We start from the raw sequence: 26811 nt of genomic DNA on the forward strand, positions 1-26811 counted from the left end.
GAAGGAGACTCCACAACCTCTCTGGGCAGCCTGTGCCAGTGCTCTGGGACCCTTACAGTGCAGCACCTCCTGTGCTGTAGTTTCTATCTGTTGCCCCTTGTCCTATCCCAGGGTTTCACTGAGCAGAGCCTGTCCCCTCTCCCTTTCCTTAATTCATTTCAATTCTGGAAAATCAAAATTAGGCATTTTTCTTTCTCAGGAAGTGTGTCCAGTGCTTGCTGGCTTTGACACCATGGTCTTGAGTGGTCTTCTATTAACAACTCTCTGTAGCACCTGTGAAAAATATTACAAATTTTAACCTTGGAATGATGGAGGAGGCACATCACAGGCTCACAGGATGTTAGGGATTGGAAGGGACCTTCAAAGATCATCAAGTCCAACCCCAGCACATGAGAACTTGTGTCTTGGACGGCAGAGCTCATGCTGCAGAGATAATAATGAATCTCTATAATAAAGGATAGAAAGAGGTTGCTCCATGAGTTTGGGATTCTCCTGGGGTGGAGGGTTCAGAGTTGCAGCTTGCTAGCTGAAGTGTGGGTAGTGATGAGACCTGGAGGGGGCTGGTGGGTGTAATTTCCTGCCCTTGTTAACACCTAAATGTGCAAAACCAGGTGGGTGATGTGTGGGCAAAGCAAGGTGTGGGGAGCAGTGCTTCCAGTGAAGGTGTTAAACCATTAGTGGTTTAACCATACTTTGCTTAGCTTTTGCCAGCTTTCTGTGCTCCTGAGCTTGCATGTTCCCTGACAGCTAAATCCAGACTGGCTGGTGGCAAACAGAGTGAGGAATTTATGCTTTTGCATCACTGTCTCTTATAATACAAACATTTAATTTGGGGGTGGTAAGTGGTATGGCTCATCATCCTAAGAGAAGAAGATGAAGTGGGTCTTGATTGCAACCTTTGAGGTGCCTCAGAGAAGCCCTTTTCCTTGTGTGATGCTCACATTCGTGGCCATTAGGTGGCAATGTGAACTGCTGAGAGTCAAATCCAACTCAAAACTGCAACGTGCAGGCGTGGAGGCTGATTGCAAGTTAACATGTGTGGATTTTTTAATTTTGATTGTATTTTAAATATTTTCTTTTTTCCTGAAGGTATGTCCTTGATGATCAATACACAAGCTCTTCAGGAGCTAAGTTCCCTGTGAAATGGTGCCCCCCAGAAGTTTTTAACTATAGCAGATTCAGCAGCAAGTCAGATGTCTGGTCATTTGGTAAGACATTCATCATTGAAAGAAAAGATTTCCCCTCCATACCCTACCCCCCCTGCACTTTGTCAATAACAGTTAAGCTTCAGCTTTTGGGAAAGATTCAGTCAGATGAGAAGTAGTTCAGAGAAATCATTAGTCACTGTTTTATGCTTGCATGAAATTCCCCAAAGAGCTTTTAGAACTGTTACTTTAGTAGCATGGGCTTTAATAAGTAAGATCATAGAATAGAATCATAGAATGGCTTAGGCTGGAAGGGATTCTAAAGATTGTCTGCTCCAACCTCCCTGCCATGGGTAGGGACACCTCTCAACTAGAGTCAGCTGCTCAAAGCTTCATCCAACCTGGCCTTCAACAACCCCAGGGAGGAGGCAGCCACAGCCTCCCTGGGCAGCCTGTGCCAGAGTCTCACCACCCTCCTGCTGAAGAACTTCTTCCTAAGATCCAGTCTAAATTTACTCTTCCTCAGCTTCAAACCATTCCCCCTTGTCCTGTCACAGTATATCAGAGGTTGGAAGGGACCTCAAGAGATCATCAGGTCTGACCCCCCTGCCAGAGCAGGATCACTTAGGATAGTAGACAGTTGCTAGACACCCTCATGAAAAGTCCCTCTGCAGCCTTCCTGCAGGATCCCTTCAGGTACTGGAAGGCAGCTCTAAGGTCCTCCCAGAGTCTTTTCTTCTCCAGGCTGAACACCCCCAGATCCCTCAGCCTATCCTCACAGCAGAGGTGCTCCAGCCCTTGCATCGTCTTTGTGGCCTCCTCTGGACTCACTCCAACATCTGTGTCCTTCTTATGCTGGGGACACCAGAACTGGAGGCAGGATCTGAGGTGTGGTCTCAGCAGAGCAGAGTCCAGGGGCAGAATCCCCTCTCTTGCCCTGCTGCCCACACTCCTCTGGCTGCAGCCCAGCACACAGCTGCCTGCTGTGCTGCATGAGGGCACTGCTGGCTCCTGGGGAGCTTCTCAGCAACCAACACCCCCAAGGCTCTTTTAAGCTGTTTTCAGCAATGACAGGTAAACACTTCCTAGAACATGGATCTCCAACTGTTTTTCTGTCAGCAATCCTGAGCCCAGGGCTCAAAACAAGAACAACTCGTAAGAGGTTGCTTGCTTGTTTTCTTAACATTTCTATGTTTTATTTCAGGTGTTTTAATGTGGGAAGTATTTACAGAAGGAAAAATGCCCTTTGAGAAAAGCTCCAACTATGAAGTGGTAACAATGGTCAGCCAGGGACATCGTCTGTATCGGCCCAAACTAGCCTGCAAGCAGGTGTATGAAATCATGATGATGTGCTGGCAGGAGGTAAACACTTGATTTTTCTCTCTTTTAATTGAAAAACCAATTGGTTTCTATTGCAGCATCCTGACAGCATCCAGCTCTCAGTTATTCCTGTGCTTATTGCTAAGATGAAGATCTTCCCCTGCTTTGCAGCTGAACTAGAGCTGTGATAAGCAAAACCACTCAGGCAATCTCTGTGAAATAAATGGTCTGTCAGGTTAAGTATGCAGAGGCATTTAGTTTAAAGCAAAACAAAACAAAAACAAATAACTGCTAAATTTGTGCTGGGCATGATTTTATCTTAGTCTCACAGTATATCAGAAGTTGGAAGGGACTTCAAGAGAACATCAGGTCCAACCCCCCTGCCACAGCAGGATCACTTAGGGTAGTACAAATACTGCTAGCAAAAACAGTGCAGTCAGAAACAGCCTAGAAGTGGAGAATCTGATTTCATATTGCCTCAGTTTATTGCTCATTACTGAAGCATGCCAGAAGGACTGAAAACATTTTTCTGAAGGGATACTTTATTACTTGATTCTAAATTATAGGGGAAATATAGATCAATTTGCAGTTGAATCTAAACACAAATCCCAAGGTTTCTAAAGGAAGACAAAAAATTGTACTATTAATCCTCCTAGCCCAGAAAAACACTGATTGTCCAGTTTTGGATCAAGGTCAAGGGGGCAGCAAAGCCAGTACTGCATTAACTACATCAGTATAAAATAGTTCTTGTAGTATTAAATCAGAAAGTCTCTTAAGAGGCTTTTTAGATATGTTGAAGAGAAGCCTCTAGTTCTGAGAGAGCAGCTGAGGCAACCAAGAATGCAAAGAGCTGCAGGATTTCTAGTTAGTCTTTGGCACAGGGGGTGCTGGGGTAAACTTGCTCCTTTCCAGTCATAAAGATCATAGGATGATGGAATGGTAGGGGTTGGAAGTGACTTCCAGGGCTCAGAGTCCAACCTCCCTGCCAAAGCAGGATCACATTGGAGCAGGTCTTGAAAGTCTGTAGAGAAGGAGGCTCCAATAACCCCTCTGGGCAATCTGTTCCAGCACTTTCATCACCCTTACAGTAAAGAAGTTTTTCCTCATGTTTGAGGTAGAACTTCCATCATTACACACTGCCTGATGCTTTAGTCATCAATTAGTCATCAAACTAACTGATGGAGATCTAAAACTTACAACCCAGTTGGCTTGTGCAGCAAAAAATTACATTAAGCACACCAGAGCCCTGGAGGGCCACAGAATGAGCAATAAATCTGTGGTTCAAAAAAGCACTTCCCAGGAGCCAGGAAACTACAGCTCATTACATTTACCTTGTACTTGGTAACCTGCTTGAAATAATCATTGAATTGTGAAGTACCTGGAAATAAGAAGTTCTTTGTTAATGCTCTTTGAATATTAATGTGAATGTTAATAGGATTTGTGTGAACAACAGTGAACTGATTTTAAAATGTATTGATTTCATCAGAGGTTAGCAAGGAAATCTAAACAGCTTGTGAAAGAAAAAAAAAATCTTTGAGGATCAGAAACAGGACACAAGTGGGGGCAAGATACTGTCAACCTTGGTCATAAAATCTGATTAGCTGTTGGTACTTTAGTTCTGGTTTAATAAGGTTATGAATGTGGGAAAGTGAATATTGAGACTTCAAAATTCGTCAGGTGATACAAATGTGAAGAGGCTGATAGATGGAGGAAAAGTGCAAGTTACTCAAACATTCAGAAGATGCTGAATTAAGTGTCAGCAGGGTCACAGGAGACACTACCTCAGTGTACTGCTTTAATCAAACAATACCCAGGAGATGCTATCACACCTAAAGAACTGTATGCAAAATAGAGTAGATGAAGTAGATGAAGGATGTCACTGCATAAGTCTATGGCACACTCTCAAAGAATCACAGAAACATTCAGGTTGGACAAGCCCCTCAGGATCACCAAGTCCAACCCAGAACCCTACTCTACAAGGTTCACCCTGAAACCATGTCCCCAAGCACCACATCCAAACCACCTTCAAACACATCCAGGCTTGGGGACTCCACCACCTCCCTGGGCAGCACATTCCAATCCCTGACTACTCTTGATGGGAAAATATCTTCCCTACTCTCCAATCTAAACCTACCCAGTCACAACTTGAGCACATTCCCTCTTGTTCTATCACTAATCACCTGTGAGAAGAGACCAGCACCACCCTCTCCACAAGGTTCTTGCAGGTAGTTGTAGAGAGTGATAGAGCTCTCATTTTGGAGTCCAGGAAAGAATGCTGAAGTGAAAGCTCTCAGAGCATGAATGACCTGCATAAAGAAAGACTTGAGATAGGGAAGGGAAATGAAGCAGCATAACACTACACAAAATCATCAGTTATATGAAGAATGTAGTCCAGCAACATCTCTTCTGGCTTTTTATCAAAGCTTACAGAAATGTGACACTTGCTGAGGTTAAGTGACACGTCCAAACTCCACAGAAGGAAATGGTTTTGTGTCATGGCTGGTGAGAAGGTGCTTTCATTGCCACAGGATGACATCAGGAGGAGCAGGGAAGTCATTCTGCCCCTGTACTCAGCACTGGTCAGGCCACAACTTGAGTACTGTGTCCAGGTCTGGGCTCCTCAGTTCAAGAAAGATGTTGAGTTGCTTGAATGTATCCAGAGAAGGGCAACAAAGCTGGGGAGGGGCTTGGAGCACAGCCCTGGGAGGAGAGGCTGAGGGAGAAGGCTCTGAGGTGACCTTATTGTGTCCTTCCAGTATCTGAAGGAAAGCTGGTGAGCAAGAAAGGTTGCCCAGGGAGATGGTGGAAGCCTCATCCCTGGAGTCTTTTAAGGCCAGGCTGGATGAGGCTCTGTGGCCAGCCTGATGTAGTGTGAGGTGTCCCTGCCCATGGCAGGGGGATTGGAACTGGATGATCTTTGCCCTCCCTTCCACCCGTGGCTGATTCTATGATTCTATGTTTAGCCTGGAGAAGAGGAGGCTCAGGGCAGACCTCATTGCTCTCTACAACTACCTGAAGGGAGGTTGTAGCCAGGTGGGGGTTGGTCTCTTCTCCCAGGCAAGCAGCACCAGAACAAGAGGACACAGTCTCAAGCTGTGCCAGGGAAGGTTTGGGATGGATGTTAGGAATAAATTCTTCCCAGAAAGAGAGATTGGCCATTGGGATGAGCTGCCCAGGGAGGTGGTGGAGTCACCATCCCTGGAGGTGTTTAAAATAAGCCTGGATGAGGCACTCAGTGCCATGGGTTAGTTGATCAGATGGTGTTGGGTGATAAGTTGGATTTGATGATCTTGAATTTCTTTTCCAACCTGGTTAATTCTGTGCTTCTGTGATCAAGAGTTTCTCAAAAAGCCACACAACTTTATTGCTCTCTGATCACAGCTCTCTGTGCTTTTTATTCTCAGAAACCAGAAGGACGCCCAACTTTTGAAGACCTGCTTCACACAATCATTGACATTGCAGAGGGTGAAGATGCTTTCTGAAAAACACCCAACCAAAACCAAAACAAACAACCCCAAAAAACAACAATCAAGACAACAGTGGCACAAGTACAGGAGAGAAGTCGCTTCCCAGAGATGTGTGGCTTGACCATTTCTTTTTAACAGCTTGGTTGTGTGAGCTGCTGGATGCTGCTAAACAGGGTGGAGAGCCTGTAACAGCTGATACACTCCACAGGGAGTTTCCCCTGATGTTGGGAAGTGAGCAGGGCACCTTCAGCAATGCTGCCAGTCTCTATATTCTCTGGAAGGTCAGCATTGCATAGCTGCCAAGTTGAGCTCTTTATGGAGGAAGAGAGAGAGAGAGAGGATGTGACCAAAGCCCAGGAGCCTAATTTGCATTCAGTGGGTTGGGTTTGTGTACATACAGTCCATGGCTCTAAGTTTCTCTTTCTACAGACAGTAGTAGTAGTAGTGATTTGCATGCTTAAAAATTGAAGGTATCTATAAACGGCTATTTACTGACATCCAACCATTTCCAGAGATGCTCCAGAAACATTTTCTCTGTTGCTGGGTGTTTTATGACACACCAAGAACACAAAACATCTTTCATTTGCACATATTAGGCTGTTAACAGCACAGCCTTCAGCATAGTATAACACTCAAAAAAGCTTTGCTTCTGAACTGAGCTGTGATGTGCCCCAAGCCATTCTAGGCTGCTGGGTCAACCAGAGACCTCCCATTCATAGCCTTGATGTTATTTGTGGACAACTAAGTCCCTAGTCAGTCAACCAAAGACCTCCCATACTTAGTCTTGGTGTTACTTGTGAAAGCTTAAGTCCAAGATTCAGCACAACTGGCTGTCAGTGTACCATAGTGCCTTGGTTTGGATTGATTCTCAAATAAGTTATATGCTGTATGTATTGTAAATATATAAATTCAATGCATTTATTTATATAGAAAGTGTGTTTTCCTCTTGGAATTTCCAAGCACAAGTTTGTCCTGCCTGCACTTATGTGTGGTGGTGTAAATGAAAGTAAACTCTCAAGTATCTAAGGAGGGCTCCTCTTGCTGTCTGTTGTCTGCATGTACAGCAATCTAACTTCCTGTTCTGAACAGAAAAAAAATGTCATACTAACCCTGTGTGTAAATAAACAATTTTAACTGTTGTTTGGATCCAGCTTGTATGGTCAGTAATTTACTGCCAGTGCATCATAAGCCCAACTTGTTGTGTATGTCCAAAGGGTGTCAGGATAGTCCATGTAAATATATAATAGTATGTGGAGTAAATAGACAGGAGTATGAATGTTACAGTATCACAGAACATTAGAGGTTGAAGGGATCTCCAGAGATCATCCAGTCCAACCCCCCTGCCAAAGGCATGCATCCAGGTGGGTTTTGAAAGTCTCCAGAGAAGGAGACTCCACTACCCCCCTGGGCAGCCTGTGCCAGGGCTCTGTCGTCCTCACTGAAGCCTTGTCTAACTCTGTACCAGCATTTTCATTTCAGTTCTTCTGTAGACTCTCTTATGTTTTCTTTTTGACTCTTGTGCTGTCTGCAATAGAAAATGGATTGCACAAAACCCTTTTTTTTTTTTTCTTTTTTGCTAGTAAGCAGAGAAGACAAAGGTGAAGTTTGTTTCCAAAAAACTTAGCTAACTGGAGTTGCCTTTAATAAATAGATCCCATCATCTGGAGCACCTCTCTTATGAAGACAGACTGAAAGTGTTGAGGCTGTTCAGTCTGGAGAAGAGAAGGCTCCAAGGTGACCTTCTTGTGGCCTTCCAGTATCTGAAGGGGATACAAGAAAGCTGGGGAGGGACTTTTTAGGCTCTCAGGTAGTGACAGGACTAGGGGGAATGGAACAAAGCTGGAAGTGGGGAGATTCAGACTGGATATAAGCAAGAAGTTCTTCACCATGAGGGTGGTGAGAGCCTGGAATGGGTTGTCCAGGGAGGTGCTTGAGTCCCTATCCCTGGAGGTGTCTAAGGCCAGGCTGGATGAGGCTCTGGCCAGCCTGCTGTAGTGTGAGGTGTCCCTGCCCATGGCAGGGGGGTTGGAACTGGATGATCCTTGTGGTCCCTTCCAACCCTGACTGATTCTATGACTGTTTCATTTGAGTGCTGCTGTAATTCTGGAGGTTCTTAGATCCCTACACTGCTTTGCCTAAACCTTTATGCTGAAAAGTAGGAAGCCTCTTGGAAGAAGTGCTTTCCTTTTCTCATGCTATTCCCTTCAAAAATTAGAAGGTGTCAATGTCTATTTGCTTCTCCTTAGTGACAAAGCCTCAGGAGATTGTTGCAACTATACAAAGCAGCCTGTCAAAAGTTTGGAGTCCAAATGACTACCCCATCAATGCCAGCAGCACATAGTGGTAAAGGAGGAAACTTAGGGGTTCCTTCTTCTAGCAGAAAAAAGGAATGTGGAAGATATAAGGTAAGCCAAACTTGTCTTTCCTTACCTTAATTGTTCCTCTGCACATCAGTTTCTCAGTGGAGACCCTGCAAGGTATGATGCTGTTTGACACTTTCAGCAGTACATCATGAAGAGTTCTACAGTAATAGAATCATAGAATCAGTCAGGGTTGGAAGGGACCACAAGGATCATCCAGTTCCAACCCCCCTGCCATGGGCAGGGACACCTCACACTACAGCAGGTTGCCCAGAGCCTCATCCAGCCTGGCCTTAGACACTTCCAGGGATGGGGACTCAAGCACCTCCCTGGACAACCCATTCCAGGCTCTCACCACTCTCATGAGGAAGAACTTCTTCCTCACATCCAGTCTGAATCTCCCCACTTCCCCTTAAATCAGGGATGAAGCATGGAAAAATCAGGAGGTTAAGCATAGAATCACAGAAATGTAGAAATGTCAGGGTTGGAAGGGACCTCAAGCATCATCCAGTTCCAACTGCCCTGCCATGGGCAGGGACACCTCACACTAGATCAGGTTGCTCAGAGCCACATCCAGCCTGGCCTTGTTTCTTTAGAATAATTAAATATTTATCTTTAATTTGTATGATAAACACACCCTAGCTGTGTGGAATTTTGGATGCAGTTTCCTCAGTGGGATTACTACTTTGAATCCAGGTCCTTCACATGCCTCTTCTTCAGTAGCCAAGGATAATTTCTGCATGCTCTCCACTGGGTTTGATACTTTCTCTAGGATGTCAGGAACTGTGAGGCATCCTGTTTCCAGAAGAATGCATTTTTCAGTTGAAGCTGCTCTTAGATGGTTAGTTTTGGAAAAGATCAGAACATCTCTGGAGGCAGCTGTGTGCTGAACCTCCTGATGATCAGAGGGTTCCTGATGATCTCTCTTGATGAGTAGAGGGCTGGAGCACCTCTCCTATGGAGACAGACTGAGAGAGTTGGGGCTGTACAGTCTGGATCCATTCCCCTCAGTCCTATCACTCCCTGACACCCTAAAAAGTCCCTCCCCAGCTTTCTTGTAGCCCCCTTCAGATACTGGGAGGCCACAAGAAGGTCTCCTGGGAGCCTTCTCTTCTCCATATCCCAACTCTCTCAGTCTGTCCTCATAGCAGAGCAGCTCCAGCCCTCTGCTCATCCTTGTGGTCCTTCTCTGGACACCTTCCAGCACCTCCAGATCCTTCTTGTGCTAGGGGCTCCAGAACTGGATGCAGTACTCCAGGTGGGGTCTCATCAGAATGGTGTAGAGGGGGAGAATCCCCTCTCTCAACCTGCCACCCAGGATACGATTTGCTTTCAACCAAACCTTCATTTAGAATCCTTTTTTTTTTTTTTTTTTGGTGCACAGGACCAGCTGCTAAACCCAGGCTGCTTTTCTTTGCATCTAGGAGATAGTGTTTAAATGCTTACCAGAAACACTTCTTCTACCTCTCTACTCTGCCCTGCTGAGACTACAGCTGCAATCCTGTGAAGACTGAGAGGGGATCTGATCAATGTCTATCAATAGCTGAGGGGTGGGTGTCAAGGGGAGGGGGCCAGGCTCTTTTGGATGGTTCACAGTGATAAGACAAGGAACAATGGGTTCAAACTTGAACAGAGAAGATTTCAGCTCAACATGAGGAGAAACTTCTTTCCAGTGAGGGTGACAGAGCCCTGGAACAGGCTGCCCAGGGGGGTTGTGGAGTCTCCTTCTCTGGAGACTTTCCAACCCCACCTGGATGCATTCCTGTGCAGACTCCCCTAAGTGATGCTGCTCTGGCAGGGGGGTTGGACCTGATGATCTCTGGAGGTCCCTTCCAACCTCTGATATACTCTGAGACTGTGATACTCTGATATTTTGATAGTTCTTTTTATCCCTTGTTTAAAAAACCACGTAGTATTTAGTACATCATCCATTAATAGTTTATTACAAGAGAAACATTAGCAGAATTTCACCAAAACTTAAAACTATTCTAAACTAGTAACTGAATGTAAATATTTTTCCAAAATAATCTCTCATAGCAAATGGGTTTTATACAGAAAAAAAAAAGCTAATTTATTTCTTGACAGCCTTCCTGTAAACCAGGAAAATAAGCAGCAGTTTGGTTTTCTGATGTAAGAAAATAATGTTTCTGATGTAAGAAAATAACATTCTTTTCCAGGGAGATTTTATTTGTGTATAAAAGCAGATATGCAGGTCCAGTTAAAAAAAATATAGAATTTTTCCTTGGTTGATTGACTACAGGAGTTGATATAAAAAGAGCCTAAACTTGGTATAAAAAGAGTCCAGACCTTACCACACATCCATTCAAGAGTTGGACTGGTTTTTTCATACAAACCCCTCCTCTTTTATTACATGACAGTGATGGTTGTGTAGGCACATAGAGGGGCCAGGAGCTATGGACAAGGATTTGTTTTTCTCTTTTTAGGGTCAGTCAGTATTTTCTTCAGTTAGTATTTACATTGTGTGAGCAACTGACAGTGAAAAGCAATGTTTGTTGTTAAAAGGCAAACTATAAAGAAAACTTCATCTCTAGGCTTTTAATTAGTTGTATTATTTGCTGGTTTTAACTGCATTTTGTAGCCTGAATCAGGCCAATAAAGCCAAAGTGTTCTCCTCCTTAACTAAGCAGCAATGAAACCCTGTTTGGATGTTTTCTTCTCAGAAGCCTCTTTTACTCTGCAATTTAACAGCAAAAAATTGCTTCAAGTCTCATCACTTGGGAAGCTCAAAACACTCCGGAGTTGTACCCATGGTCATTACCATTTTAAGGTAAGTGCGTTTCATAGAATCAGAGAATGGCTGAGGTTGGAAGGGGCCACAACCTCTCTGGGCAGCCTCTTCTGGAGTCTCCCCAACTATGTATTGAAGGCTGTGGCTGCTTTCTCCCTGGGGGTGTTCCATGCCAGAATCGCAGCTGAGTCTAGTTGAGAGGTGTCCCTGCCCATGGAGGGGGGAGGAGGTTGGAGATGATCTCTGAGGTCCCTTCCAGCCTAAGCCATTCTAGGATAAAGCAGAGGGAAAATTCTTAAATGCACATTCTGGTTTCCTCCTGCCTTTGAGTAATTCATTCTTTCATCCTGCATAAATTTATGCAACTGTGCTCAGGACTCTAATGAATTTGCTCTGTCTTAAAATGTAACTTGGTGATAGTTCTGAAATAAAAAGGAACAAGCAATTTATTCAGGACTTCGAGGGCAGAAGAGCTAAGACTTGGCTGCTAAAAAATGGATTTTGAATGAGAATGACTGCCAAGAACCACATTTCATCAATTTTTGATGGCTTTCATTCAAGATTCGTTGGTAGGTCATAAAAAATGAAAATGTTGCCTAAAACCTTATGTTAGAAAGCTAAAAAAGTTCAACCAATATTTTCTTCATCTTATTCATCAAGGTAAGATCCTTCAGGTAGACTATCTACAAACTTGCTTGGCAATAAATTATTTAAAAAAAGAAAGTCTGTAATGGTAAGGCCACCACTAAGATAATAGCAGAGTGCTTGTCACTTCAGCAAGGATTATCTTGTATCAGGATGGGAAAACTGCACTTTGTAAGCAGAGCTTAGGAAGACCATTCTTGCCTGCTGAAATCCTCCAGGAGGAGATGCTGCATGAGAAAGGGACAAGACTGGTCACTGCCTGGCATCCAATCACCATCAGGTTTCTGTCAGGTTTCATTTGTTAACTGCTGACAGCTGGTACAGAGGAGTGGCCCACATTTAACTGCCCTGACAGATGGTTTGCCAGAGGATTGTAGAGGAGAGGAGCATTCTGCTAGACACAGGTAGGCTGAGCCTGCAGTTCATGCACTTGGTGGCATGGTTTAGCTGATGTGGTGTTGTTAGGTCATAGAATCATAGAATTGTCAGGGTTGGAAGGGACCTCAAGGATCATCCAGTTCCAACCCCCCAGCCATGCGCAGGGACACCTCACACTAGAGTAGGTTGCCCAGAGCCACATCCAGCCTGGCTGCAAAAACCTCCAGGGATGAGGCTTCCACCACCTCCCTGGGCAACCTGTGCCAGTGTCTCACCACTGCTGTCATGGTGAAAAGTTTCTTTCTAACATCCAATTTGAATCTACCCATTTCTATTTTTTTTCCTTTCCCTCCAGTCCTATCACTCCCTCCCCAGCTTTCTTATAGCCCCCTTCAGATACTGGAAGGCCACAAGAAGGTCTCCTTGGAGCCTTCTCCTCCAGACTGAATAGCCCCTCATGGGCTGGATTGGATGATCTCAGAGGTCTTTTCCAGGCTCAATAACTGATTCTGTGATTCATGAGACTTCAGTGATGAATGTTGCTTGAGAGTTGTGCTGACTGAATAAAATGTTGTCCTCCTCATGTGCCAAAGCTGGGTCTTGCATGCTCTCCAGTAGAGCATGACAGGTCTCATCCTCACGGTGTGGTGATGATGGTTCTTTGGCAATGGTGGCCATCAACTGACTCCAGGTGATGTTGGTATTTTTGAAAGCATGCAGCAGAAAAATACCAATGATGATACTGCAGAAGCCACTGAGGGTTCCAATGATATCACCCAGGTCCATAGTGCTCCACTCCTTGAAGAGGATGATGGAGCATGTGATGACTGTGGTGGTGAAGCACACGTAATAAACAGGAGTCACCAGAGAGGTGCTGAACACATCCAAGGCTTTGTTGAGGTAGTTGATTTGAGTGCTGACTGACAGCACCAAGACAGCCACCAAAAGGTACAGCAGTGGATGGTGATAAACTGGCTTCTGCTCCAGCAGTTGTTTCATGGCAATGCCCAGGCCCTTCACGGAGGAGACAGAGAACGCCCCCAGGAGGGAGCAAATCGAAATGTAGACCAGGAGGTTGGTCTGACCTCTCCTTGGAGCCACCACAAACATCAGCACCAGGGCAACCACTGTTAGCAGAACAGCAAAGGTGACGAATGCTGGAAGGAAGAGGAAAGGGGAGAGGAGTAAGGTGCATGAGAGGAAACACCAGACTACATCCAAGGACATGCTAAAAGTTACTCAGTGTCCTCAACACTTCTCTGTGAACTGCAGCACAAGTTCACTGTACTTGGATACAGACCTGGATCTTGCAGCTTGCTTTCCATCTCATCCAGTGAGGTGACCTCCTCCTCCTCAGGGGCATGAATGACCATGACTGTTGACCCCAAAATGCTCAGCATGCAGCCCAGCTTGCCGTGAATATTCAGCTTCTCATTTAAAAAATAGGATGACAGTACAGCACTGTTGGGCAAAACAGAAGCAAAAGGCTTAGTTTCCCCAGCCACATGAGATGTTAAAAATGTCTGTGTACCACAGAATTATTGAGGCTGGAAAAGACCTCTGAGATCATCCAGTCCAGCCTATGGCCTAACAGCACCACATCAGCTGAACCATGCCACCAAGTGCCACAGCCAAGCTTTTGTTACAGACCTCCAGGGATGGAGACTCCACCACCTCCCTGGGCAGTCCATCCCAGTGCCCAATCAGCCTTTCTGTCAGGAAGTGCTTCCTAATGCCCAGCTTCAACCTCCCCTGGCATGGCTTCACCCCATGCCCTCTTGCCTTGGGTAGGGTGGTCCAGACAGGAATGCATCCAGGTGGGTTTGGAAAGTCTTCAGAGAAGGAGACTCCACAACCCCCCTGGGCTGTGTTTTAAGCACAATCCATGGCTTACTGCTTCTGTGATAGTCCTATTAATGTGTGTGAATAAGTGGTTGGTAGTTATTTGTGTCTTCAGACTGGGAAATGAGTGTTTGAAGGGCATTCATATTTCAAAACAATCACAAATTTTAACTGTGGATATATAAAAAAAAAAAGCTAACATTTTCTTTGCAGAAGGACTTGGAACAGACCAAGCAAACCCAAAATGCTTAGTAAGTGTGCCTTAATGTGCAACTATGTTCCTATAAAAACCAGAAATCTTTTTGAACACATGTTAATGGAGAAAGTCTGTATTTTCTTCTGAAGCTTTTTCACACCTGAAGACCAGGATAAGGCTTCTTAAGAAAGCTTTAGTTCTCTAGCAGGACATAAATGGCAAGGTTCTACCACTGTGCATCAGCAATATACCTGCCATGCACTGATAAGAAATAAGTGGAAGGCTGTTGGGAAAATATATATTTGGAGCAAGACTCACTCCCCCTACAAAGAAAATTCACTTCTCAATAAGAAAATTCTTTCCACAACAAAACATTTTTTTTTCCAAACCCCTATATTGTTTTTCAGTTTTCTGATTCAAATCCTCTGGTTTTAGTCCAAGACAGTTTGATTCCCCTCACACAGTGAAGGATCCATTAGTCACTGGTTGCTTCCAGTTTGTACAAACCTTATGAGAACACTGAGTGCCCCCAAAGGGGTAACTAAGGTTGCAGGTGCAAAGGCATAGGCAGCAAAGTTCACAGCTTCTCCTAATCCCACTGTGGAAGGAAGAACATTTGGATCAGGTTCAGGTGGAGGGTAGGAACAAAAGGAGTTTCACTATAAATGTTTTGTAAGACAGCAAATGTAAATCATAATTTTTTTTTCGCCACTGTATGTCCAAATGTTCCTTTCATAATTATCTAACCTTCTCTGGACACAAAGGCTGCAGAAAATTAAATATCTTTCCCCTAAGTACTCCTAGAAGCTGGACAGATTCAATTCCATCACTTTGGACTGGGTATGAAGGAAAAGGCTTTTATTCTGCTGTGGCAGTTTTAGGCTGATGCCTAGGAAGTTTTCCACAGATCTTGACTAGAAAAGTGATAGAATGTAAATAAACTAGCGTTGGATGCAAAAGAAAACTACTGATAAGGTCTAACTAATGCCATTGGTCTGATAAGTAACATCAAGTTAGTTGTATAAATTAAGTTTCTCTCTTTTTCTCAGCTCTTGGCTCTAGCAGATAGTAGCTGGCAGCTTCTGCTGGTTTGCTGACCTTGGCTGTGTTCTTGTTGTGGCTATGTACTAACAAGCTACTCTCTGCTCTTCTCTTTTTTCCCTTATACAGGGTGGGGGGACAGGAGCAGAGAGGAGGAAACTGTTGGTTTTCTCCAGGGGGGTTTTTGTGTTGTTTATAAATTGTCAACGCATGAAAATCTTATCTATTTTGTACATATTCATTGCATTCCATATTTCTGGATTGTGGTTTTGCTTGTAAACAGAGCTTCATTTGCTTCCATCTGAGCTAGTCTGGCAATTTTATTTTTTTGGGGGTAATTTCCACCCACCAGATCTGCAAAGAGCAAACATGATATTTGAGAGATGGGACAGCAGAACAACTTCTGTCATGGAGGTGATGGCAAAGACATTTAAGTGAGATTAGTGAACAATCAGGGAATGCATCTATTTATAACAGCCTGCTTGATGTAACCTTTCCATACAGGTTGAGAGGAAGGAGGTGACTTACTTGAAAGCAGTCCAGCCCACCAGAGCCATTCCTTCAGGTAAGAATGTCCACCCTGTCCTGAGAGCAGAAAAAAATTATCTGAGAGGGGATTTAATAAATGTTTGTAAATATCTGAGGGCTGGGGGTCAAGAGGGAGGGGACAGGCTCTGCTCACTTGCACCCTGGGATAGGACAAGGGATGATGGATCCAGCATAGGAGGTTCCACCTCAACATGAGGAGGAACTTCTTCACTGTGAGGGTCACAGAGCACTGGAGCAGGCTGCCCAGAGAGGTTGTGGAGTCTCCTTCTCTGGACACTTTCAAGCCCTATCTGCATGCATTCTTGTGTGACCTGTGCTGGATTCTCTGGTCCTGCTCTGGCAGGGGGGTTGGATTCAATGATTTTTGGAGGTCCCTTCCAAGCCCTAACATCCTGTGTGATCTCAGAAAAAGTCATCTAAAGAGCATGTTATCCATTTGTGACATGAAGATTGATTTTTTGACTGGTTTTTGTTAATCACTCTACTGCTTTGTGGCTTAAGACTTCTGAAAAAAAAAATTATATTTGACTAAAGGGAATGTTCCAAGCAAAACTAAAATGCTCCCAAAGATTTTTGGTGAGCTTAAGAAATGCTTCCAAGTGCTTTCCCAAGTCAGATCCAATACATTCATATACAGTCAGTTGCATTTTGGCTCTGCTTAAATTGTTGAGAAATTAGAAAGAAAAATGCCACTGTCTGCAGATATTTTATGTCATAAAAAAAAAAATTAAAGGATATTGACCACTCAGTAAGATTTTTTTTTTCATATAACCAAATTCTCTGGAACAGTATATTGCAGTGAACACAACAAATGCATTAAAAAATTAAATATAGAAAATTAGATTTATTTAATTCATGCAAAGGAAATTCATGAAAGGAAAAGGCTCAGAAGGGTCTTTTTTTCTAGCTCTTGATCTGTTGGCTTTGAAGCAGTTGTACTAACTGTAAAAACTTCTGTACTGAGTATCCTTTCTACAGCTTATTGTACCCTAAAAAACACCACAGCCCTAAACCTCATTGCTCTGTTAGGTCTTTGTGTCTTAATAGAGGGAGAAAAAAAGTGGGGGAAAAAAAAAGAGAGAGAGAGAGAAAGGCATTTTGAAGGATAAGATGAATGGAAAATCTTATCTGGCATCTAAGTGTTGTCAGGGAGGAAATATCACCAATTTGGTAGATTTAACATCCACTGCTGCTCCCATAGTCCTAAGAATTCTGAAACCCTGGTCCTTCTAATCACAATTAAAGATGTAATACTGTGTTTTCATCCCTAGTCAAGATGGGGCTTCTGATCACCATTGAAGTATGGCAATTCTCAGCTATGAGGCTGTCTTAAACGTGTGTTCTCTGACTCAAACCTTGCCAAGTTACAGAAGGTGTTTGAGTCCCCAGCAGGTGCAAGGCAGTGCTTACCAGTGCTGGTTCTTACCAGCTCGGGGGAATCCTTTGTCTGCCAGCTTCAAAAGTCCTTTCTTCTTCAGTATGAAACTAGAGCCAATGAAGATACTGGAACCTATTGCCAAAGCCAAGCCAACGTAGATGTGACCCTTGCTTCCAGCAAGTGTGGAAATGCCCTGGCTCGTTTCATTGAGACTCCTGTCTGTAGAGGCAAGGAGAGAAGAGTGCAATTCAGACACGTTGATGATCTGGCACAATGCTTGGCAGGAGTCATGGCAAGCACCTGGGAGGAGAAAAAGGAGGACAAGTGATTCACAAACCTGGCACAGCCCCATCCTCACTCTGCTCACTCCTTCACATGCCTGCCCAGAGTGCTTGTCACTTCTGATGATGCAAATAACTCACAAAATCCACACAACATACACGGTGCTGCCCCAGGGTCGTTACCCACTCCTGTAATTGACAAGTGCATACATGATTTGATGTCATATTTTGCACCACATTAGCTCAGCCAAGCAATTAGGGCAATGCCAAAGAATGCAACACTAAAATATTGTCTTCGATGTAAAACTCGAATCGTAAAGAGCAAGCCTGAAGTCTTGAGATGAAAGGGCTCTTCTGTGTTGTGCAGAGACCACATCTCCAAAGCACAAACATAGAGCCAAATCCAGCATTTCAGACTTTGCCTGCTAAGAGTAAATCCCCTTTTATTCTAAGCTTCTGCTTTTACCTTTGTAGAAGAGATTTGGAGAGAACAAATAAAAAGAGATAAAATAGGGAACAAACTCTTGCTGCAAACGGGCACCACTAAGTTTTATTGGAATTGTTTGGTGACTACTATGTGAGCTGCACCTTTTTCATCCACTCTGGGCTGATCATAGAATGTTAGGGCTTGGAAGGGACCTTTGAAGATCAAGTCCAACCCCCCTGCCAGAGCAGGACCATAGAATCCAGCACAGGTCACACAGGAACACATCGAAGTGGGTCTTGGAAGTCTCCGGAGAAGGAAACTCCACAACCTCCTTGGGGAGCCTGTTTCAGTGCTTTGGGACCCTTCCAGTGAAGAAGTTCCTCCTCCTGTTGAGGTGGAACCTCCTGTGCTGGAGTTTCTATCCATTGCCCCTTGTCCTATCCTGGGGTGCAATTGAGCAGAGCCTGTCCCCTCCCTCTTGACCCCCAGCCCTCAGATATTTATAGACATTTATTAAATCCCCTCTCAGTCTTCTCCTCTCCAGACTAACCAGCCCCAGGGCTCTCAGCCTCTCCTCATTAGGCAGTGGTCCAGTCCCTTCATCATCCTTGTAGCCCTCCCTTGGGCTCTGTCAAGCAGATCCCTGTCCCTCTTGAACTGGGGGGCCCAGAACTTGGTGCAGTAATCCAGGTGAGGTCTCACCAGGGCAGAGTAGAGGGGGAGGAGAACTTCCCTGGATCTGCTGGACACACTTCTCTGAATGCACCCCAGGACCCCATTGGCCTTCTTGACCACCAGAGCACATTGCTGTCCCATACAGAACTTATCCACCAGCACTCCCAGGTCCTTCTCCACAGGGCTGCTCTCCAGCAGATCCCCTCCTAACCTGTACTGCTGCAGTTTATTCTTTCTTCCCAGCTGCAAGACTCTGCACTTATCCTTGTTGAACCTCATTAGGTTCCTCTCTGCCCAGCTCTCAGTCTGTCCAACTCTCTGTATGGCTGTACAGCCTTCAGGCTATCAGCCAAGCCTCCCAGCTTGGTATCATCAGCAAACCTGCTGAGCAGACTCTCTGTCTCCTCATCAATGTCATTGATGAAGATGTTGAACAGGACTGGACTCCGCACTGATCCCCGGGGGACTCCACTTGTTAACAGTTCTCCAGCAGGACTTGGCACCATTGACCATTACTCTTTGAACTCTATTTGGTAACCAGTTCCTAATCCATCTAGTTCCTAATCCATCTAATTCATCCACCTGTAATGTTTCACAGGTTCTCATGGCAGACTGCAGCACACTAACAGCAAGGATCAGTGAATCTTTAAAGGACAACCTCTTTGGAAAGAAAGGTTTTATTGTGAAGCTGTGTTGGAATGTGAGAGAGATGATGCAAAGTACAAAAGCTCAGTCCAGTGTGATTCATATAAAGCATTAGATGCAACAAATAATTTTGCTTTCCATGCTTCCCTTGTAATTAAAATGACAGATGAATGATTCATCCTGCTGAGCGACATCATCAGTAATACACTTGCTCTTATTTTTCTTTCCGTGTGTGTGTTCATACCTAGGCTCTGGAAATACTGATGTTCTGTCAAAAGTACTTCACTGCACCTAATACTGTTTAGGAAGGAATAGTTACAATATCAAAGCTATTAAAAAGTATGAAATTTGATAGCACATCTTCATTTGCAGCTGACAATGCTGATAGGAGCACTGGGAGATGTCACCCCTTACAAGGAAAGAACTAAAAGTTCTCCAAGGAGACCTTACTGTGGCCTTTTAGTATCTGAAGGGGGCTACAAGAAAGCTGGGGAGGGACTTCTTAGGGTGTCAGGGAGTGATAGGACTGGGGGGAATGGAGCAAAACTAGAAGTGGGTAGATTCAGATTGGATGTTAGGAAGAAGTTCTTCACTGTGAGGGTGGTGAGACACTGGAATGGGTTGCCCAGGGAGGTGGTAGAAGCTCCATCCCTGGGAGTTTTCATGACCAGCGTGAATGTGGCTGTGAGCAACCTGATCTAGTGTGAGGTGTCCCTGCCCATGGCAGGGAGGGAGGAATTGGATGATGCCTGGGGTCCCTTCCAACCCTGACAATTCTGTGATCTGCTCCCAGTTGTCCTTTGCCACACAACAAACACACCACAGGAAGCTATCATTTGATTTTCAGGCTGTGCTATCACATTTCCTTGTTTGCCAAGAGAGTTTCTCCAGAGCTGGAGTTATTTTGCATAGCTCCACAAAAATAGTCCCACGAGATGGATATGTCCATATCCTGCAGCTGAAGATTAAAATCTCAAAGAACCTACATCCATATGAAATTACTTTTGCATGGGATATAGGGTAGATAGGATTTTGCCAGCTTATCATTCCTAAAAGTAAGAGAAATGGAATTTGCATCTGCATCTGAAACTATTTTGGAATCCTAAAGTATTAGCATAGTTTTAGAAGATAACTTTGCATGTATTTAACTTTTGACATAATTATTAAAGATGAACTCACAAAAGAAAATTACAGAGAAGTCCTTTAAGCATCAACGTTTCTCTTAGCTAAGTCCTTCGAGGCAGGAAAGGGGAGAGGTTGCCAGGGAATGAAATGCCTTAGCTCTCAGTGGCTGACAATGATGCTAAACCAGACTGGTGATGCTTGTACCAGCACCACTCAGCTACTTCAGGTTTTATGTGAGAAGCAGCAGCAACAGCTCTTGCCTTTGATTAAAAGAAAGCATGAAGAGAAAAACCTTCTGCTAAATATGGTTTTCTAGCTACCTGCAATGGTAAAGGCAGCTTTCTATCAATGTGTTGGGTTTCTAAAGTGATGACAACTTCTCTTCTTCTCTCCTCCCCTCTCCCCCCTTTTTTTTTTGGTGAATGGTGTACTTTCATTTAGCTGGAGATAAATGGCAGGCTTATTCCTTTCCACATGACACTACTACTGCTTTTTCTACTGAATCTTAACTTTCCCCTTCCCCAGCAGACTTCACAACATCGAATAATGAAAATTTAATCATGCCATCTGCAGTGAGCTACTTGGTGACTACCACAAGATGTTTCTCTCCTTTTTGAAATACAATCTTTGCTCACATCTACAAAGAGATGCTGGGTTTCTCCCCTCTTCCACCTGCCAGCTGAGAAGAGTGGCTCTGAACGGTTCTCCTCTCCATTCATTATGCTGAGAAGCTCTTCTGGTTTTAAAAAACATGTCACTTGTTCCATTTACATGTAAAGTGGGATGTCACTACTGATCAAAGAACCACCTGAGAGCTGGGAAGAGGAGGCTGACCCAGGAGCTACAATTACTGGATTGCTCACTGCCACCAATCTGAAGATTACCTGGAAGGACTGATGAAGGTGACAAATCCCTTGAGGCCACCTGGCTTGCTCAGCACCCAGTTTCTGTAGCCAAGCTTAGTTTCACTTCCCACTTTCAAATGTCAACAAACATGTCAGCAGAACTCTCCCAGCTCCAACTTAAGGCTGATAGCAACAGGAAACCAGCCTGAGTTCTGGTGGCCACTGTTGTGACTTCTACAGCTTTTTTATTATCTGCCTAAGTCTGTAAATGTTTTCTCAAACACCTAAAAATCACCTGTCCAGGTCAAGTAGATCAATGCACACTCCCTGTAGAAAGTTTAACCTGCTGTCATTTTGCTGTCCTTCAAAATGCCTATGATGACCCTGCCCTGAACCTACCCTGTTCATTAGTGGCAGCCAGGTTGGCTTTTATCCTGCCCTTGAAGATACTGGTTCTGACTCATTTGGAAAACTATTTGGATTGGATGTGTAATATGACCATTTTTATTGCACACCTAAGTCAGCTCACACCTGGCAGGAGCACAAAATGCCTTTCTCTTTCATCTAGGAAATCACACACAGAATGGTGGGGGTTGGAAGGGACCTCTGAAGATCATCTAGTCCAGCCCCCCCTGCTAGAGTAAATCAAACAGGAACACTTACAGGTGGGTTTGGAATGCCTCCAGAGACCCCACAACCTCTCTGAGCAGCCTGTCCCAGTGCTGTGCCACCATCATGGTGAAGAAGTTTTTCCTTATGTTCAAGTGCAACCTCCTGTGTTCTAGTTTGTGTCCATTGACCCTTTTCCTGTCACTGGACATCCCTGATCAGCCACCTTGGCCAAGGGCTGGCTGCTGGGGCCCAAAGTGGATGTGCAGCACAGCACAAGGGATTGCTGCCCAGCACAGCTTCCATTCGTGAAAACGCAGAAAAGACACCAAAAAGAGGATTCCGTCAGGAGCCAGCTGCAGCAGAAGCAGCTCAGGAGTCTCCCCGGCGCCGCCAGCGCCACACTCACCGCAAAACGGCTGCGTGACGTCACCGGGGAGCAGTCTTACGTCAGCAGGAGCTCCCCGACCCGAGCGCAGGGGCACCGCGGGGTTTACGCACCGGCGTCGCGCACCCCCCCTTTCGTTGACCTCCGCCCCTTGCCGCGCACCCCCCGCCCACCTTCCGCGCCCCGTCCCCAGCGCACCTCCCCTCCGCGCACCTGCTGCGCCCCGTCCCCAGCGCACCTCCCCTCCGCGCACCTGCTGCGCCGCGTCCCTAGCGCCGCTCACCTCCCCTCCGCGCCTCGCCCCCAGCGCATCACCCCCCAGCGCAGCGGGCGCGCAGTGCCGCGCAGCCCCGCCCTATCCCTCGGCGCCAGCGGAGGCACTGACCCATGCGGCAAGGCTGGCGGTCGGGCAGCGCTTCTCCGTGCCCCATGGCGGCGGGGGACCCCCTCCGAGGGCTTCTCCGTAGCGGCGGCAGTGGCGGCTCCGCCCGCCCGGGTCACCGCCAGGCGCAGCCGGGCGCGCCTGACTCACCTGCCCCGCGGAGGTGGTGGTGGCATCCCCGCCACGCCTCTGGGCGCGTCCTGGCGAGCTGCGGCCACACAGGACTCCAGGAGTGACCCCGAAGGGGATTTGTTTGGTGTAAATCCCTATAAAGTCCCAGTTCTCTCCTGGGGACTTCTGCGACCCTGCCTGAACAACATTCAGGCAACAGAATTCAAAGGCAAGAGCTGTCCTGGGGCACCTGGGCAGAGTTTGTGTCCACTGGAAGTTTCTGTGGATTGAATCTTCCTCCCATTCACAGTTGGGAGGAGAATGGAGCAGGTTCAATGCACAGTCATGGATAGTTTGTGATGGGCTCTGACCTCTGGTTCGGGGGGGATGTGGAGGATCCCCTGAGCAGGCTCTCCCAGCTTCTCAGAACTAGGGCAGTGTCTGGTGATTCTTACCCTAGGATGACTCCCTGTGGTTAAACAGGCTCCTGGCTATTATAAGAATCAATTGTCTTTATTACCCAATCAATAGTTTCAAGGTAGAAGTCTAAGCCCTTGTTTTTAACGTGGATAAGTAAAACATATTTGCAAATTGTATGGTTTCATAAGCCATTACATAGAATAGAATCACAGAGTCATGCAGGTTGAAAGTTCAGCTCAGGGAACACAAAGAACTGCTGGACACAGCCAGCCACAGTGCTTGTTGTGCTCATGGACATTTCAAAAAGGTGGCTTCAAGGTGGTCTTTTAGCATGTGTGGTGCTGTGCTGTGTGCCTGACAGTGCTCGTGTCCATACAAGGCTTGCAGTCTGTCCAGTGCTTTCTGATTCAATGAGGATGATCAGAGGGCTGGAGCACCTCTCCTATGAGGACAGACTGAGAGAGTTGGGGCTGTTCAGTCTGGAGAAGAGAAGGTTCCCAGGAGATCTTATTGTGGCCTTCCGGTATCTGAAGGGAGCTAGAAGAAAGCTGGGGAGGGACTTTTGAGGGTGTCAGGGAGTGATAGGACTGGGGGGAATGGAAAAAAAAACAGAAATGGGCAGATTCAGATTGGATGTTAGGAAGAAGTTTTTCCCCATGAGGGTGGTGAGACACTGGAACAGGTTGCCCAGGGAGGTGGTGGAAGCCTCATCCCTGGAGCTGTTTAAGGCCAGGCTGGATGTGGCTCTGAGTAACCTGATTTAGTGTGAGGTGTCCCTGCCCATGGCAGGGGGGTTGGAACTGGATGATCCTTGAGGGACCTTCCAACCCTAACAATTCTATGACTCTATGATTCTCAGCCTCACCAGCATGTGGGAATCTAACAGACCAGCACACAAAATGCTTCTGGTTGTTTCTTCTCCATCAAGTACACATTTAATGCTGAAGTAAAAATACAGTACCACCTACTGGTGGAGGTACTATTTGTACTGGTGGTTTTCCAGTCACCTAGCCTCTTTGGGACAGACTGTGCTCCATGACACTGAGGGCTGGGTGTCATGAAGGAAGGCACAGCCTCTTCTCGCTTGTGCCCTGGGGTAGGACAAGGGGCAACGGATGGAAACTACAGCACAGGAAGTTCCACCTCAACATGAGGCAGAACTTCTTTACTATAAGGGTTGCAGAGCACTGGAACAGGCTGCCCAGAGAGGTTGTGGAGTCTCCTTCTCTGGAGACTTTCAAGCCCTGTCTGATTGTGTTGCTGTGCAACCTGCACTAGATTCTGTGGTCCTGCTCTGGCAGGTGGGTTTAACCCAAAGATCTCCAGAGGTCCCTTCCAACCCCCTAACATCCGCCTATACAAGAGACTGTTAAATAAACCAGAAGCCCTGGAGCCTTAGCTACAGCACTTCTGACATGACATTCATTGCTGAAATCACATCAGCACTTGAAAAGACAAGCAGTGTTTGGAGAAAAGAAGCCTGCCAAAACTGTGGTCCTCATCCAAACACCCATCTGTGTACACAGCTATGACACAGTAAGCTGAAAGGCAATGCTGTGCCCCTAAAAGCTGCAAAGACGTATGTCTAATGTATCTGGTGTTTTGGTTAGTGTTTGGTGGCTGTCTGAAACGAGAGGCATCTTTAATGGGATTGAGAAGAAGCACAGATGATGACAATGCAAGATACAAAAGTAGATTAAAGTTGACCTACTAAAACAAGAATCCATTAGTTCATCACTCTCCCAGCAGTCAAGATTACTTCACAGGAACACAGGACCACAGGCAAAATATCCATGAAAAAACACTGATGCTAAAGTGATGTGATTGTGAGTGAAGTCAGACAGGCTGAGAGAGCTGGGGTTGTTCAGTTTGGAGGGGGCTAATCTATACCAGTCTTGAAGATTAGTTCAGTGTGGTTGAGACCCTGCCCCTGGAGACATTCAAGATCAGCCTTGATGTGGCCTTGGGCAGCCTGATCTAGTTGGAGGTGTCTTTGCTGACTGCATGTTGAACAAGATGACCTTTGATGGTCTCTTTCAACCCAAAGCAGTCCGTGAATGTGTGAATGCCTTAAACCTTCTTCCTTGTGGTGACTACATCTATAGTCACTTTTTAAAAGATCAGGATAGAAATGTGACAGTGATATTAGATTAGTGAAGCACTTTCAGTAGTTTAAAATGGTGTTTCCTATTAATCTGCAATACAATAACAATCAGCATAATAGATCAATACAATAATCAGTACTGTGATACTATAATATGTTAACCACAATAAAATAGAAAGAAAATATCAATTTCTAGTGTTGTATCTATTTTAGTACTGTGTAGACCTGTTACTGGAATAACAGCATCTGCAATATTGAGAAAATGGGACAGAATGTGTAGACATTTACAATAATATTTTTAATTTTTTTTTTTTTTTTTTTTAGTTTCAAGACAGAGTGTGCTCCAATATTTATCTCTTCTTGTTCATGATGATAGGGCTGGTAAGCTTCTGTTCAGACAAGGGATAATAGTTGCTGCCACTGTCACTTTCAGCTCTCTCTAAATCTCAAAATCCATCACCAGGTCAAGGAAATCCTCCTCTAATATCCATGTCCTTCCTTGGGAATAATTCTGAGAACAGCACATGGGACTGGCTGGTTGAGAAATGGATGAATAAGGCATTTGGGTAGGAAATGTTGATTATATTTAGCTTTTCATGGTGGCTTTGCTTTTGTACTCAGGCAACGTGGCTGATTTCAGAGGACTGAAACTGCTACTAGGAGCAGCAGCTTCCATTCCCAAGGTAAGCACGCAGGCTGATGGAACTGCAGAACTGCTGAGGACTCTTTGCACCTTAGAAAAAGGATTTCCTTGTAACACATTGAATGTTAATGAAGATTTTTTTTTTTTGCTGCTTTTTGTAAAGAAAAAAAGAATTGGATCTTTAAATGATGTCAAATTCTGTCCCAGTATAACCCCTTTGGAAATAATGACTCGAGAAGTGAATGTGGTGGGACAGCAAGAAAGGGAGAAATGGGTAAAGTAAAAGAGCAGAGCAGATGGAAGCTGATCTTTCATCCTGTAAAAGGATAACACTGCCTTTGTTTTCTTGCAGCCCTAATGATTTTGATGTATGGCAATTAATATAATTAGGGTTTAGGTCATAATGTTTGAATTTTCCATTGTTTTTTATAGGAGCCACGTTCAAAAATCCAGGACAGTGAAAGCAAGTGAGTTGTGATGATACACTAAAAAACAATATGGTAATAATCTAAAGTAGGACTGAAGCAAGCACTTTTCTGGATTACCTTTCAGACTTGCTACCTAAATGTGTGACTGTGAAATTGAGCATTGGATTAGGAAAATAAAAGCAGGGCAAGAATTTGTGAAAATAAGGCAGTTTAAGGAAAACAGAACAGGAAACATGGTAGTGGTACCATTTAGTACCTCTGACATATTTTTGTTACAATTAAAAACAAAAAAATGCATTCAGGTGAGTTGTGGATCCACTGAGTTTAACAAGAGATTGTCTCCTGTTCCCAGGGTTGGGATTTTGTCCTACAAATGCTGTACCAAGGTAACCCCAGTCCCCAACCCAGGAGCAATTACTGTGTCTGTTTAGCTTGTGCTGGGTACATACTGCATTAGCATTTCTGTGTCTTAGGCTCACAGTCTTCTAAACTCTCCACAGTGTGCTTTGAAATGAGTGGAATTTGAATAAATCCTTGGGCTGTACGTCCTGAGTGAATGCCAAAGGCAAAGATCCTTGCTGTAGCACCTGAGATTGCTATTTTTGACACCACCTCTTTCCCAGCAAGTCCAATGCATGACTGCCAAGGGCTCCCTCAG

General features: G+C 45.1%; 2 protein-coding genes across 2 annotated transcripts in view; one reads left to right on the top strand and one right to left on the bottom strand.

The window, feature by feature from the left end:
• The window catches only part of TEC (tec protein tyrosine kinase), a 34237-nt gene extending 28049 nt beyond the window's left edge, over nucleotides 1-6188 (top strand). Inside the window, exons 15-17 of the mRNA XM_054383319.1 lie at nucleotides 1090-1208; nucleotides 2350-2507; nucleotides 5870-6188. Coding sequence (XP_054239294.1) covers nucleotides 1090-1208; nucleotides 2350-2507; nucleotides 5870-5947 — 355 coding nt within the window. The 3' untranslated portion in view covers nucleotides 5948-6188. The remainder of the gene's footprint in view (nucleotides 1-1089; nucleotides 1209-2349; nucleotides 2508-5869) is intronic.
• Nucleotides 6189-12580: 6392 nt separating this feature from the next.
• Nucleotides 12581-22623, bottom strand: NIPAL1 (NIPA like domain containing 1). The gene is given in 8 exon segments (XM_054383293.1): nucleotides 12581-13221; nucleotides 13365-13525; nucleotides 14610-14700; nucleotides 15672-15728; nucleotides 17119-17471; nucleotides 22087-22096; nucleotides 22451-22562; nucleotides 22564-22623. Coding segments are annotated over 8 exon segments (1485 nt in total).
• Between the last annotated feature and the right edge of the window lie 4188 nt (nucleotides 22624-26811).

Source organism: Indicator indicator, chromosome 8 (genome assembly GCF_027791375.1).
Source record: "Indicator indicator isolate 239-I01 chromosome 8, UM_Iind_1.1, whole genome shotgun sequence".
In the NCBI taxonomy this organism is placed as follows: Eukaryota; Metazoa; Chordata; class Aves; order Piciformes; family Indicatoridae; genus Indicator; species Indicator indicator.